Consider the following 14,581-nt stretch of genomic DNA (forward strand, 5'->3'; position numbering starts at 1 on the left):
CTGACAGGACAAAAAACAATGGGCATAAACCGAAATAGAGGCAATTCCATAGGGACGTAAGAAGAAAAAAATTTACTGTGAGGATGGTCAGATGCTGGAACACGCTGTCCAGAGAGGCTGTGGAGTCTCCATCCTTGGAGATATTTAAAACCCAAGTCGACATCACCCTGAGCAACCTGCTCTCGCTGACCCTGCTCTGAGCAGGGAATTAGAGTAGATGAATTCCAGAGGCGCCTTCCATCCTCAGCTGGTCTGTGAGTCTGTGCGATTTCATCAGTTTATAGGCTGAGCAACAGTTTCTGGAAGCACTCCAAGACAGACACAACACCTCTTAGGAACTCATAGTCCATCAAAAGAAACCTCCACAGACTGACTTATTGCACCAGGAAAAAATGAATTTCTTGGTTACTATTTAGGGCTAAGACGTTTTTCACTTTCTAGATAAGAATTTCCCGGATAAGAAGCAAATAATCTTTGTGTCTATGGTAGGAAGATTTAGGGAAAGAACTCCGGCCACATTTGGAACAAGTCCTTGTTCGAACCACGTCCTTCCTTTAGTTAAGGGGAAGATTACTGGTCAAGTAAACTTTGCTTCACATTTGCCTGCAACATGTCAAGAGCAAAATGAATCAATTCAGCAGTAGCAGCAGCTGGGAAGACTTGGCAAAACGACTGTTAAGTCAGCTTAAGATAATATGCAAAAATTAGCACGCCTTCTTGGAGGAGGAAAGGGCTTATTTAAAGTAGCTAAAGCAGTACAGCAATGGATGTGCGTGACTCAGAGAAAAGGGCAAGTGGCAAAAGGACTAAAGAGAAAATAAGAGAGCTGACAACAGTATCAGTAGAATGACTTTGGGCTTCACAATTCAGCCGCTATTCCCTAAGGAAAATAGGCTTGTCCCTACAAGATGAAAGGGTGAATGTTCACCATCATTCAGTTTGTTTCAAAACTTAAAATGTTTCCAATTACGGTTTTTAGCTGTAACAGTTGAAAAACACTATTAAGTTAGCAACTGTGCTAAAAATAGCAGTAATTCTGAATTAATTCTGAATAAATGTGCCTTGTTTTGAACCGGAAATAGAGATGGACAACATAATCCCATAGATTTCCTTTCCTAAGGCAAAAATGTGCCCCAACTTACATTCTCCAAAGCTTTCTATCAATCAGGTAATCAGGTCAGAAATACCACTTCACTGGGGATATCTTTTACTCCTAATAGAGGAATTTGATACCATTAAGTACAAATTCAATTTATATACTCTCTAGAAAGCATCTTGATTTAAGCAACATGTTTTAAATCTACACTAGTATCACTGAGCTATCCTGTATGCAAGGGTGCAGATATGATGGAACTTTAAACAGGGGAAAAAAATAAAATTCAGTTTTGTGATTATTTCTTGCATTTAAAAGCTTTTCTTCCATTAAGTGTTATACATTCTACTGTTAGATAACTTAGCCTGAAATTTACCATCTATTTCACAGTTTTAAGTTTCCCTCCTTGCTCTTGTTAGAGCTTTCAGAACTGATTTATTTAATTATTAGGAAGAACAGAAGGGACAGAATCAACCCTATAACATGCTTGTCCCTTACAGACTACTATAAAAGGAATTGTTCTCATGTTGGCGAGAAAACAAGAATTCCTTTTTGTGAAAAGTTACTTGGCTTCACCTTTGGTTTCCATTCAACATCCGATGCAACTGAAACTTTCTCCTCTGTAAACAGAGAGTATAAGCAGAGCAAACACTTTAATCTGGATCATCTGCATTTTTGGAGAGTGAGTAACCATCAGTCGACCAAGCGTTTATAAATGTGGCCTTAGAATTTGGTGTAAAAATATACTGATTTCTATTTTCAGCACTGTTTGCAGGCCTTGGAAGGGTGGGGCAGGGAATAAGCATAAAATATGTACTAAATCACATGATAAGAGAAGGTTGACAGTAAATAAAGTCAAATGAATCAAAGAAATATTGTCATCTTCCTGAAATCTAGTGCAAAATAATAATTCATTTGGGGCTGCTAGGAATCGTCACGAAAAGCAACACAAAAAAGACTAAAGCAAGTTTGTTCGAATTAGTAAGGCTGTACACATCACGTCCACAAATTCACCATCAGGCCATCACAGGTTGATACCTTCTAAATTTCTTCTTCCCCTTCGTTTTGACAGACAGTTTTAATGAGCTCTTTTTAAGCTGTGCAGGATTGCTGCCTCCGAGGTAGTCCCACCTGAGTCTCTCTGCAGCAAGGAGTGCCTCCGTTCTTCTTGCTCCCCCCCAGCCCCAAACAGACGTCCTCATGTTTTCCTTTCTTATGAACTGATCAGCTTTGGGATGGGTTAGGCAGCCAGGCAGGGTTGGGGAGTTGGCTCATACTTTCTAAGCCCAGGAACGCGACAAGATAGGTTTATGCCTAACAGCATTTTCCCCGTATTGAAGAAATGGGCACAAATCTTCCCAGTTATTCCCATCTTCAGCATCAGCCATTTACATCAGAAGGTGTTGTGGGCTCCTACCTGCTTATTTACAACATCCATCATCCAGGAAATTCACAAGTTGCTCTTTAACACCTCCAATAATGCTTACTACAGAATGTTATTAACCTTTTAGAAAATACAGTGCCTGTGTTAATTTTCCACCACCTCAGCAACAGCTGGGAAGCTCCAAGCTTTGTTCAGAGAGAAATAATTCATGAACAGTCTATTCCAAAGAAAAACTTTGAAATATTAGGGAAAAGAACAAATGAGAGAACAAGGTGAAGGGAACGCTGAAGTATTTGTGTGTGACAAGAGCAGGAAGAGGGTTAAGAGGGAGGAGGACAGATGGACAGAGACCTCGGAGTTCTCCACAAATCTTTTGATATATATGCCATCAGCAGAGTGCTAGTTGGGTCAAAGTAGTAATAGGTCTCACTGCAGAAATGTTTCTTATGAGAAGCTTGTACCTGGTTAGGACCAATAAGGAAATCTTGCTTGCTTGCTTTTCTCTCCCCCTCCTCCCCGCCTCCTTTGGTTTTTCTCCCCCTCTTCTGCCATTGCAGTCCATGACCTTCACAAGAAAACGCTTCTGCTTTGATAACAGGCTGCAAGCCTCCAAGGACCAGCACTGCTTTCTGGGAGAGAAAACTGTTGCCTCGCTCAGAATCCAATCAAAACCTGAACGTATCAAGTGAAAAATAAACCAAGGACATCATTATTCCATCTCATTGTGATTTGGCTTGCCTTCAAATCTCATACCCTGTATATCTGAAATAGCAGCACGCCTCCATTAGCTGAGCCTTCCAACGCTTTAATCAAAGTATCTTTCAGAATAAAAAGGCAGAAATGTCAAATTCCAATCACCCTTTAAATTCCTTCAATTCCCTGTGCTACACAAAATTAAAAGCCTTACCCGTGGATAATTTCCCGTAAAAAACAGCATGCAGGCAGGCGCTCAGCCACGCGGGCGGGCGCCAATTTTAGAACATGGCAAGCATGGGTGGGACAAGACAGGGAGGCTCCGCCATGGACATCCCATGCTCACAGGCATGCTCCTGCAGTCAGCGTAATTGGTTTTTCACGAGTGATAACAAATTCCACACTTTATAAGAAATATAGATTATCGGGTGTTCAGCGGGACGATGCCACGTACCTAGTCCAGTGCACATTACAAGTAAATTTTTGCTTTTCTTCCTTCTAACTTTACATGAAGAATATCAGATACTGGGTTTGCTGTTTTTTACTGGAACACTTTTGGAGGGCAAGAAACCCACAGCTTTGTCAGACTCTACTGACAGCCAGAGGAATAAAGGGGTTAAAAGAAACAGGCACGGTTAAAATAAACCGGCACAAAGGGTTTGATTAGCCTGACTAAAACTCTCTCTCTTGATCTGTGGTGCTCATAATCCCACTAGGTCCCCAGGGATCTTTCAAAATCTTTTACCAAAGGTAAGGTAACCAAATGTGATATTCTGGGTCCCCACTTAGATCATGTCTACACATTGAAGAGTGTTAAGGGTTTTTTTTAAAAAGGAATTCCCAAACCACTAGGATACTTCATAGAAAAATACTGTAGAAAAGAAAGCCATCCTCAGGACTAACATACTTCTCTAATGTTTTCTATGATGAAACTTTTACAACTGTAACTTTTTAATGATTAGAATTGTGCTAATTTGTTTCTGCTGAATATGATGATCCTTTAAAAATGTTTTAAGTAAGAAATTAGGTGTAAATGTGCCATCTTAACTGTTACCTTGTATGAACATATTCAAAATTACAAGAATGTATGCTTTTGCTCTTCTATATATGTTTGCAATACTTACAACCTATATTTTGCCTTTAGGAATAAAAGACTGTATGAAACTGATAAAAATTTAATCATAGATATGGATTATTTAAAAAATAAGGAATAGGAGAAAGGATCAGAAAACCTCCCAAGTATTATCAGCCTCATGCTCTAAATAATACCCCAAAAGTAAAATAGGACTTGCTACCAGAACCAAGAAAGATTATGACTTCCTTAAAATCCAGCCTATCTGTCCTTCAAAACACATCATTAAAAATGTTCCGACTTGTTGCACATGTGGCAAGTCATCTAGAAGGGAAGTCTCTGTGGTCTTTGCAGCGAGTACTCTGAACCCAAACAAAACAACTCCCTTGCTCCACGTGTTTTTCCAGGAAGATGAAGGAGCGTGTTCCCTGGCGCAGCCCAGCTGGCAAGCCGTTCTGCAAAACCACACTCCGCTAACCATTATTTCTCCTTTCCATAAAGCTCATTCTTTGATAAGGCACAATTATTTAAAATTCCCAGTGCTGTTGTGCTTCCCCTGACAGCGATACAGTATTATCGCAAGTGCATCCTTCTCGACAGGAACATGATGCTATAAAGCACCGCTAAATTTATCGAGGAGTCTTTTCCTAGTGATTTGGTGTAACACAGTACAATGGTTATCCTCCTAAATGATAATTAAACTTTGGGGTAACATTTAATTGAAAATATACTGTGAAAATCAACAAGTCAGCCTTTTCAAATCAAGGCTGCTTGGTTCACAATCCCGTTCAATATGATTTTGTCTAACAGTAATCCATGACAAAAATATATGAGCTTAATCCTGTTCCCTCTGGCAATCATTTAAAAATGCTTAACCCCTTGGACAATTCTGAGGCTCAAGTAATTTCACAGTATTAGTCAAAGGTTAACCTTTTTCTACAAATATTGTACCTTTTCAGTTATAAATAACTCTATCTGCTCAGTAACTATATTCCATTAGTAAAGTAACTGAATCTTTTCCTTTGAAAAAAAAAACTTTTAAAAGTGAGGGAGTTAATTTTCAGAGGATTACCACTTTCATATGTAAAACCCTGCCAGACTACTGTTCCTTGAATGCGGTCCCCTGCTCAGCAGCCATCCTGGAAAGAGCCACGACCAGCTGCGATGCCCACAGGCAGCCTGGGGACCAGGGATGAGGGAGTAAACACCAGGTAGGAGCAGACAGGACAAAGCACCCTCTTGCACCAGCTGGGGAGTGACTTTACGAGCAGTTCTTTCCTCCCATCCAAGATCCAAAGAAATTCGCTGCCATCCTCCTCCTATCTCACCGAGTTGTCTTGGGCCACAGCAAATCACGCGGCCTCCGAGATGTGCGCTGATACACGGTGATAAGCAGGGACATCTGGGAATTCACTTCCGAAATGCACTTCTGACCTGAGCTAAAGCACTAACCTCGACGGACCCCTGCTCAGTAAACCCATGATAACTGGTAAGAGTCCCCTCATGGCCACCAAATTTCAGGCAGGATTAGTTTCTTTTCTGCACTGGCTCTGGTTTGATGATTAATTCTATTTTTAGTCGCTACTTTGTGCAAATCCAAGCAGAGAAAGAGGATGCCTGTGTGCAACTGCAAGCAGAATTTGGTTCCGTGTCAGACTGAGGACGCAGAAAGAGGATTATATCTGCTAGGAGAAGAAATACAGCATATGATACTGAATCCCCTAGGGAGGGTGGCTTCTGAGATAAAGTTCACAGTAATCTCATCTTAATTAAAACAAAATGAAATTTATGATATCTCATTTCCCTGCCATTTTATTATTTAGGTCTCATTGTCAAAGACTCTGCAGGAATCTAGGAGGAGACAGTCGCTGCCCCAAGGAGTTTCCAGTCTAGCTCAGGCAGAAGTAAACACTGAATAGCTCAGCAAAGAAAGTAAAGCCCTCGGCGATGAATAAATACCTTTATGTTTTCATAAAGGTCATTCTCAGCAGAAGTGAGAGAAAGCAGGGAATAGAGAACCCGCCTTTACTGCTGTGGCACAGGAGAGAGCAGAAGAGAAAAGGGAAGAAGCAAATGCAGAGGTGGATGGAGGGTTGGAGAGGGGACTTTTCAGAAAAGAAAAAGGATGGATTTAGAAAGCAATGCTGTCACCTCTAAGAGCAAAAAGTTTTCATCCGATATAGAGAAAGAAGCAAAGCAAGCACAGGCAACAAGTAGGAGAAGTGACATGCCCTGAATGAAGGCTGGGGATAAATTTAAGAGCATTATTTTAGACACACTTTGTCACAAAGTGCAGATACGGTTTTTCCTTTTTTATTGAAATACAACTATAAAAAACCTTAACAATATTATACAAAATTATATTGAGAAAAATGCCATGCCCTTTGAAGGAGTGAGGATACAGGTGAGGAAATCAATTCAGCTAAATAATTCTGAAGAAGCGCTAGGACAGCTCCCTTTCATTTTAGATATGAACATAGTTACGTGACATAATTTAGCAAGTGATTTAATGGCTCTTGTCATGAATGCTATTCATCTGCTAGATGCAACTCTGGTTTTCTATTCATATTTTTCAAAAGCTCTAACGCAGCTATTTTTTTTTCTTTCTTTCACCTACTACATCTTCAGAGTGCAATTATAACTTTTGAGCTAAGCAGCAAAGATCTTTCCCCCTTCCTTAGGAAGCACCTGCCCAGCTTCCCTTGCAGCACCATCTCCTCGTCAAGGCTGAGGACAAGCAGTCTGAACTGATATTGTGAATCCCTTGGAAAAGGAGTATATAGAAAAATGAAGACAACAAATCCTCCTTATTGCTTTCTAAGGAGGACTAGTGGAAAAGGTTGGGCACTATGTGGCTTGCTCTAGAGTGTGCCATCTTCCTCTTGCCAACCAGGAGTAAAAGCCCTTAAGAGAAAGCCACAACATTGCTTCTTCCCAACCCCACCCCCAATATTTTCAGAACTGAAGCAATCTGCCTTCTAATTATTTAATATGTGTAATCATTATTCTACCCCTTCCTGAACTGTCAGACTGTGTCCAGTAAGTAAAGGGTCCTACCACTGCAGAAACTCTCCTTATGGTACAAAACTCTGGAAAATCCATAGCTGATTTAAGTCTTATTTACTGCACAAGAAAACACAATTTGAGTTCATCTTGAAAAAAATGGAAAGCAAACTGTGGCATAAGACAACACCTGCACCCTGAAATTTTCCCCTTTAAGTTTCCTTCCTCTCAAACATAAAAAAATCTAACATTATTTTCAGGAAGCTTCATCAGAAGTTAGTGACCATAGAGTCCATTATATGTTATGGGGGAAAATGACAGTGTGTATGTATTCCCCTGGCTTTTATGATCAGAAAAACAGAAATTCTGTCATTATAAAGACAGAGGACTAAGCTGAAAGTGGAAGAGCCAAAACAGATTATAAAACAGGAGGCAGGGACGATAGATAAAAGTCTGGACAATACTGACACTTTTTTTTTTCCCCAGCACAATCTGTTTTGGGAGCTTGGGTAGGGGAAGAAGAAGAAAGATCATCTGGGAGCACGGTAGATGGATTTTAAAACTCTTGTCATTCTTTCATTCTTGGCTCTCTTCAGCCTCCTATTCTTGGCATCCTCCGTTTTTCTTCTTATTGCACAGAAAGGATAGCTTTAAACTAACAAACAAATGCAAGTCTGGAAAACATGCCTGTTCTTTTCTGGGAAGCGCATGGGAGAGCTCAGCTGCTGCTCACTTTGAGCAAAACTGACACCCCCTCATTCGGTTGTTACCAGACAGTTCAGTGGCCAGAGAAGAAGAGCTCTCTTACTCCGTAAGTTAATATTAGGCAGTGAAACTGTGTATGCCATTAAAGTTCAAAGAAACTGATTAATCCTTTGATGTGTTGCCAGATTATTAGAATAATGACTATTTTTTTCAAATGTATTGGTCTGTCTTCTCGATTCTTTCTTTTTTAACCCCATGTTTTAACAAGTGGTGAACCTCAGGAAGAAAGGAATTATTTTTATTCAAAGGAGAGCAGGGTGCTGTTTCTGGAGCACTTCTTTTATATAGAATGTACAGGATATTACCCCCCTAACAGAGACAAAAAAAATTCTCTTTATTTCCCCCCCCCCCGGTGCTCTCCTTCTTTAGACTTGGAAAGTAAACATTTAAAAATGCATGCTGTTAGTGGGCTGCGTAGCACTACACTGCTCTGTCAAAGTGAATATTGTGATAAATTATGTCAGTCTGTTCATACTTACAATCATCTTCTACTTCCTCATACCAAAGCATGTGAGCAGACATGAAATCTCTCCACAAAAAAGAGGAAAAAGAAAACAACAGCAAAACACTTCTTGGCAAAGTATATTCCAACTTTGCTGCTCCAGTAGCTTTTGCTGAATTAGGCTCGTCCCTGCATTACGACAGATTTGTCCCCGCACGGAGCTCTGCGGAGGAGAGCGCGGAAAGCTCCCCGGTGGGACGCAGCTGCCGGCAGGGTCCGCGTCCCGGGCAGGGAGAGGCAGGGATCCTCACTTCCACCCAGCCGGCATGGTAACTAATGCCAGTGCTCTTTGGAGGCCCCTAAATGTTTCAAATTCCAGGACCTGCGCAGAAGCAATGCTCTGTGCTTCCCTCAAAACAAAGTTGATTTCCCATAATAGGACAGCCCATGCACTCGACATATAAGGCTCTGCTTCCAGGGTGGCATGTGCAATGGATTTAAATTACGTGTTACGGCTTCCCCAGGAACATTTAGCGCTACGGAGTGAGGTGAGGATGTTTACTGCTCCCTTTTGTGCAGTTCCCCCGGGAGCCCTATGAAATAGATTTGCCCCCTCCCCAGCAAACGACCCCCAGCCCATATCCAGACGGGATCCTCCCTTTTTGGGAGAGGAGCGCTAACCTTCCTGTATTTGGCCATTCTCTCCCAGATGAGACTTTGGGGATTGCAACCTCTCTCCCAAGCAGGGGAAAAAAATAAACAAACCCCAAAATAGTGCTGTCGCCAAACGAAGTGTGTAAATACTAACAGAGGTTGTGATAAGTCAGGAGCTGCTTTTAAAAAAAAAAAAAAAAAGCTATTGACTTACAATTGACCTTTCCACTCCCAACCAAACCACGCGGTACTGCTGCTATACACAGCCCAGAACCACTCCGAAGAAGAAGCAGAGGCAGGACTGTACGCAAGCTGTCTGTCACTGCCTCTTCCTAACGGTGGGAACATCCCTTCACTCCCAAATCCCAAAAGCTGCTGGTCCCAAACAGGTGGGACCTGGGCTCACACTCTCCCCTGCATTCAATCCCAGGCCCCCGTAGTTTATACGGGAAGGAAAAGCAGGCATCCACACAATACTTGAGAATGGGACTGTGGCATCCTCCACCCAAACCCAGATTTTGATAAGGCTGCTTTCTACAGTATATACTTCGTACAGTATGTATGGCCTTCAGAGATAGGCTGTAAAGAATCATGTTATTAATTCATGGCTTCATTTGAAAAGTCTTTTGAAAAAACACTCTTAAGCTGTTAATTACTTTATATTTTGAAAGCTATCCCTAAAAAACTGAAAAATGATATTTTTCAGTTTTAAAAGTTAGTGTCTAGTCATGGTGACTACAAGTTATAAGAAAATTCCTGGATTATACAGTAAAATAAACACAAAAATTAAGTGCATAATATGCCCTTACAGCCACTGGCATTTTCTACACCGATAGTCAAATTAATACGCTGGAGAACCTGGATGTACAGCACACGCCAACAGACTCCTAAGGATTAATTTGCAGCCCACAGGAACTGCAAGTCATGAACTGATGTAGAAAATAATCTGAAGCAGAGCAGAGCATGCTGTGACAGCAGCAGCATTTTGATTATTTGAGGGAAAAGGAGACCGAGCAAACTCAGGAAAGGAACTGCTTATTGTGCAAAAGTTCTGTTTTAAAATAACTGAGGTCACCCTTGACAGCACGTGCTGTCAGTAACTGAGGCCCATTAATGTACTTATGGACTACAGGTGAAAGTTGTCTTGAAGGTAGGTGTCTAATGCTAGAACTGTGATCCTCCTGGCTCGTATTCATTTCAAGGTGACAAACTTTTTCTTCAAAACTTTCCAGGTGCCTAAATCTCTGTTTCTGAATATGACTAGAGGGCTTTCATCTCCACAGAGCTCTGCTTTCCACCTAGCTCCAGTCATAACCCACAAAATTCATGTGGATTATTCATCCTCTCTGACAATGTCTTTGAGACCATCAGAGAATACTCAGATCAGGCTCTGCAAGAAATGCAGTGCTACTCCACACTTTCTTCTAAAACATGGCTCAAAGAAGTGTCTAGTGGTAATATTTACAATAGCTTACAAATTAAACAATCCTCCAGATGCAGGAAATCCAGATTTGCTTCCCCTCTTCTTGCTGGGGGAGTTCAAAACTTCTGTGTCTCAAGAGAGCCCCTGCTCCATTCACAGCAGTGCAGAAACCTTCAACCTAGAAACATTTCCCCTTCCTCCTATTGACACTACTCCAGTCAATGAGAAAAGAGTCAAGGTTTTTGGGCCATAGAGAGAAATAACAAGAGTATTCAAATCTGCTGGGTTTTTTGGTTGGTTTGGGATTCATAGGGGGTTAGTTGGTTTGTTTTTAGGTTTGGGGGGGGATGTAAAGAAAACTGAGAGGCTCTTAAAAATTAAATACTATTTTCAGCAGCTATGAATGCTGTAATTGGTTAACACTGAGAAACATCAACTCTACTGAAAAGAGGTTTTATATGCATCTGTCAGTCCCTACTGGCCAGCATGGTGTACACTTATATTGCATGTATAACCTGGAACAGGTTTATCATTTTAACACACCAGGTTTGCTTGCTTATAGCTTTTTTTTTTGTCTGAACCAGCACTAAAAGCTCTGGCTCTCTTCAGCAACAGAGAGCAAGTCACAGCCTCACTGTAGATCTATGTGAAGTAATCAAGGTACACTCAATAAATGCTGGTAGTCAGAGGGCACCTGCCTCACTCTCCCTTCTAAATGCCGCAAGCAGTAGGCTCCGACCTGCTCGGTGCTCTGAGACTACAGGGCTTGTGCTACAAGAGGGGAAAGGAGCAAACTTCAAAGTCACAGATAAGTTGGAAAATGTAGAAAAATTGGAATGATAAAAATGTATATTTTTTTTAAAATGATTGCTGGCAGCTCTCATTTAATGTTGCCTTCCTCGTTCACAATCAGTAATGGGTGAGATGAAAGAAAATTGTCTTCTTCACAGTAATGGTTAGGGTGATTTTCAGCCACCCATTAACAAACACTTTATACAGAGGCTGTTTATTTTCCAGCTTGAGAAGTCCTTTCAAAACCAAAATACTGATAAAGTTGAAAATATCTCTTTTCTAATGGCATGAGCGTGACAGTAGTGCAGAGCTGGAGAAAATGCCGAAGAGGCCAGTAGCAATCTGAAAACAAGGCCCAACAATAAACTGCCTGTTCAGGGACCATTTTGGGTTCAGCATACGTCAGCATGACCTTAGAAAACAAATGGATTTCAACGTCCAAATTTGGCAGCCAATTTTATTGTCTCAGCAAGCTAAACCAGAGGGAGGTTAGGAATTGAAGATAATGGTCAAACCTTAGACTGGACATGGGAGCCAAGTTCTCAGGTCTCTAACTCTTTTTCTCCTATACCATATTAAAGGGCTACATTGAAATTCAGTTCTCTGTCAGGGGAAAAAAAAGAAAAAAAAGACGACACGATTGGAAAATTATGGTTTTGACATAGAAAAGAAATATTACAGTAGCCCAAATAATTTATATGGGAGGAGAGGTCCCCAATTCAACATAAATAAATCAAATGAGAACTTCATGTTAACAACCTCCACAGAGTAACAAATCTTCCATCTCACTGTAATTTACTATGATACAAGCACCAAACAAACCCCCAACAAAAGAAAGCACACTACATTGCCATTTATATCATCTAACACAGACAGCATCTCCTTTCCTGTTAACAGATAAAACAAGAAAATAACAAATAGGTAGCATGCCACGCAGAACTGATTCACAAACCTCTTACGACTTTTTAAACAACCCAGTAGCACATGTTGTTTGCCAATACAACTCAACATCAGGCAGAGTGCTTACAGCATAAACCTAAGACAGATGATATTTCGATTATAATTTCAGAAAACATTTCAACCTTTATTCCACCCTGTTTTTAACTCCCTGCCAAATGCTGACCTAAAAAAAAAATAAAGGCAATCCAAGCCTGTCACTCAGTTCAGCCATTAGGTTTATAACAAGATGTCTCTCTGCTCTTGCCAGTATTTGCAAATCTATCACATCTATCTGTGTGGGAAGAAGTGCTGAGCTCTAGGGACTGTGTGACTGATGTGAAGGGAGAACTAGGGTGGGAATCTTCTAAGCACTAAAGCGCAGCGTGGGGTTTTGCCCTGGTGGTATATTGGCTTGGAGTCTTTTTGTTATTCACTTCCTGTTATGGGAAAAAAACCCACAACCAAACCACTTGGATGTCAGCAACAGAGAAAAAACAAATCTTCGACAGCTTTATCACAACAGAAGTAAACAGATAGCTTCTGATTTTCCTGTGAAACCAGCAAGCAAAAAAAAAAAAAAAGAAAAAAAGAAAATCTTTCCAATGTGAGCCACTAAAGAACTTTCATTTCTTAGCCTATTTTTACTTCAAAAAGGAATACATTGTAGAGGTTTTTAGTGCAGGTTGCAAGGGTTGTTTTTTTTTTGTCTGTCTGCTTATTTGATCTGCAGACCAGAAAGTAAAAGACCAAAAAAAAAAAAAAAAAATCACTTTCGCTAAATTCTGAAGGAAGTAGTAGGTTTTGGCTTCCAGAGTGGAAGATATAAATACAAGTTTATAGTCAGAAAAATTAGTCAACATAATGATTAAGGCAAAGCCCTCTCATATACAAGGGGCTGTTAAAAAACCATCTAGTTTCCATTCAGTGCATTTCTATATCATGAAACACTTCTGTTTGAAAATATGCTCTAGCATATGAACCAGGATATTAGTTCACTAATGTGTTTGTGCTCTCCCCAAGCAAGTTATCATCTCCTTCGTGCCATAGTCGCTGTGGAATAGGGGTTACTCTTTTTTGGAGAGCATCTAGCACAAAGTAGGGCTGGGCTCACTTCTTGCTAGTTCAACATAACAAGTAACACTCAGAAAACAGGCAGTAATCACTATCCCTTTTGGAAAGCTTCAGCTAAAGAACAACCAGTCCTTTTTACCTAGCGGAACCCTCACTGGGGTGAGGTCCCAAGCAGATTTAGCAGGGCTGTATTTGCTGCCTCCATTTCCTACATGCGTCATGTTCGTGCTCTGCAGTTCTTTATTCTCAAGCCCTGTCAATTCTCCAACTTTCAGAAACAACTTTCCCCTCACCAGAAATGAAATCAAGCTTAACTGGAGTCAGTTGGACCAGACTACTCAGAAGATATACTGAGCCATCAAAAGGAAAGTGTAAGAAAGGATAGCAAATTATATAAGAACTAATATTAAGAGTACAAAGAAGAGAAGAGGAAGAAGATTTTAATTACTGATATATACATGGTAGGAGTCCAAGTAATAAAGAGGAATTAGAATTACTCATTTATGCCTTTAAAATATCTGGTCTTAATCTCTCCAGAGAGGCTCAGATGGCCAGAAGGGAGAACATCTTATTAACTAATATTCTTTTCTCTAGATTTAGGCGTGTAACTCAGTCCAATCACCATATGCATCCCGCGTAACCTACAGAGAGGATCCTCCTCCAGAGAGTGTCTGAGTATCTAAAATAGGCTCCTGCCCCAAACTGCCCTCGGGACTGGGGGGAGGAGGTGCCTGGCTCTGGCTTTCTCTTTTGTTGGCCCACCCTTGGTTGTGTGTCCAGACCATGAAAGGCTGAGATCAGCCTGTCCCTCTTCTCCCCATCTTCTCAACGCCCATAGGAAGAAAATCTGGGCACACGGACCAGAAGTGAGACACAGCACATCACATGAGGTCACCCAGTTCAACAGAAAGCCCGTTGGTGCCGTTATGTTCTCAGGGTGGGTCCAAAAAACACGTGAAATTTACCCCAGTTCTGAAAGCCATTGCCACTCACCCAAGGGAAGTCTGTATTCAATGTCATCAACATTAGTGAGGAACCAATCCCTGACTCCACAATGAGTGGTTGCTTAAAGGCAACTAATAATGATAACTTGATTACTTGCATCACATGTCAATAGTAAAATACTAACCAATTTTTATGCACACACGCACATTTGCATGCATGTATGTCACAGAGAGACCAAGTGCACACACGAGCAAGTGCTGGCAATGGTAACGTACGCGTGTGCATATTTATACAGCTTTTAAGAG

The 14,581-nt window shown here is 40.9% G+C and overlaps 1 protein-coding gene across 10 annotated transcripts in view; it reads right to left on the minus strand.

Annotated features, from left to right (window-relative positions):
- Positions 1-14,581, minus strand: part of DMD (dystrophin) — a 1,298,312-nt gene that overhangs the window by 1,108,498 nt on the left and 175,233 nt on the right. The window contains exon 1 of one of the 10 annotated variants that reach the window (XM_075033518.1): positions 8,490-8,763. The exons of the other annotated variants lie outside the window; for them this stretch is intronic. Within the exon in view, the coding sequence (XP_074889619.1) occupies positions 8,490-8,532 (43 nt within the window). The 5' untranslated portion in view covers positions 8,533-8,763. Of the gene's footprint in view, positions 1-8,489; positions 8,764-14,581 lie in introns of those variants that run through there. 10 annotated transcript variants of the gene reach the window in all.

This window comes from Buteo buteo, chromosome 8 (assembly GCF_964188355.1).
Source record: "Buteo buteo chromosome 8, bButBut1.hap1.1, whole genome shotgun sequence".
Lineage (NCBI taxonomy): Eukaryota > Metazoa > Chordata > Aves > Accipitriformes > Accipitridae > Buteo > Buteo buteo.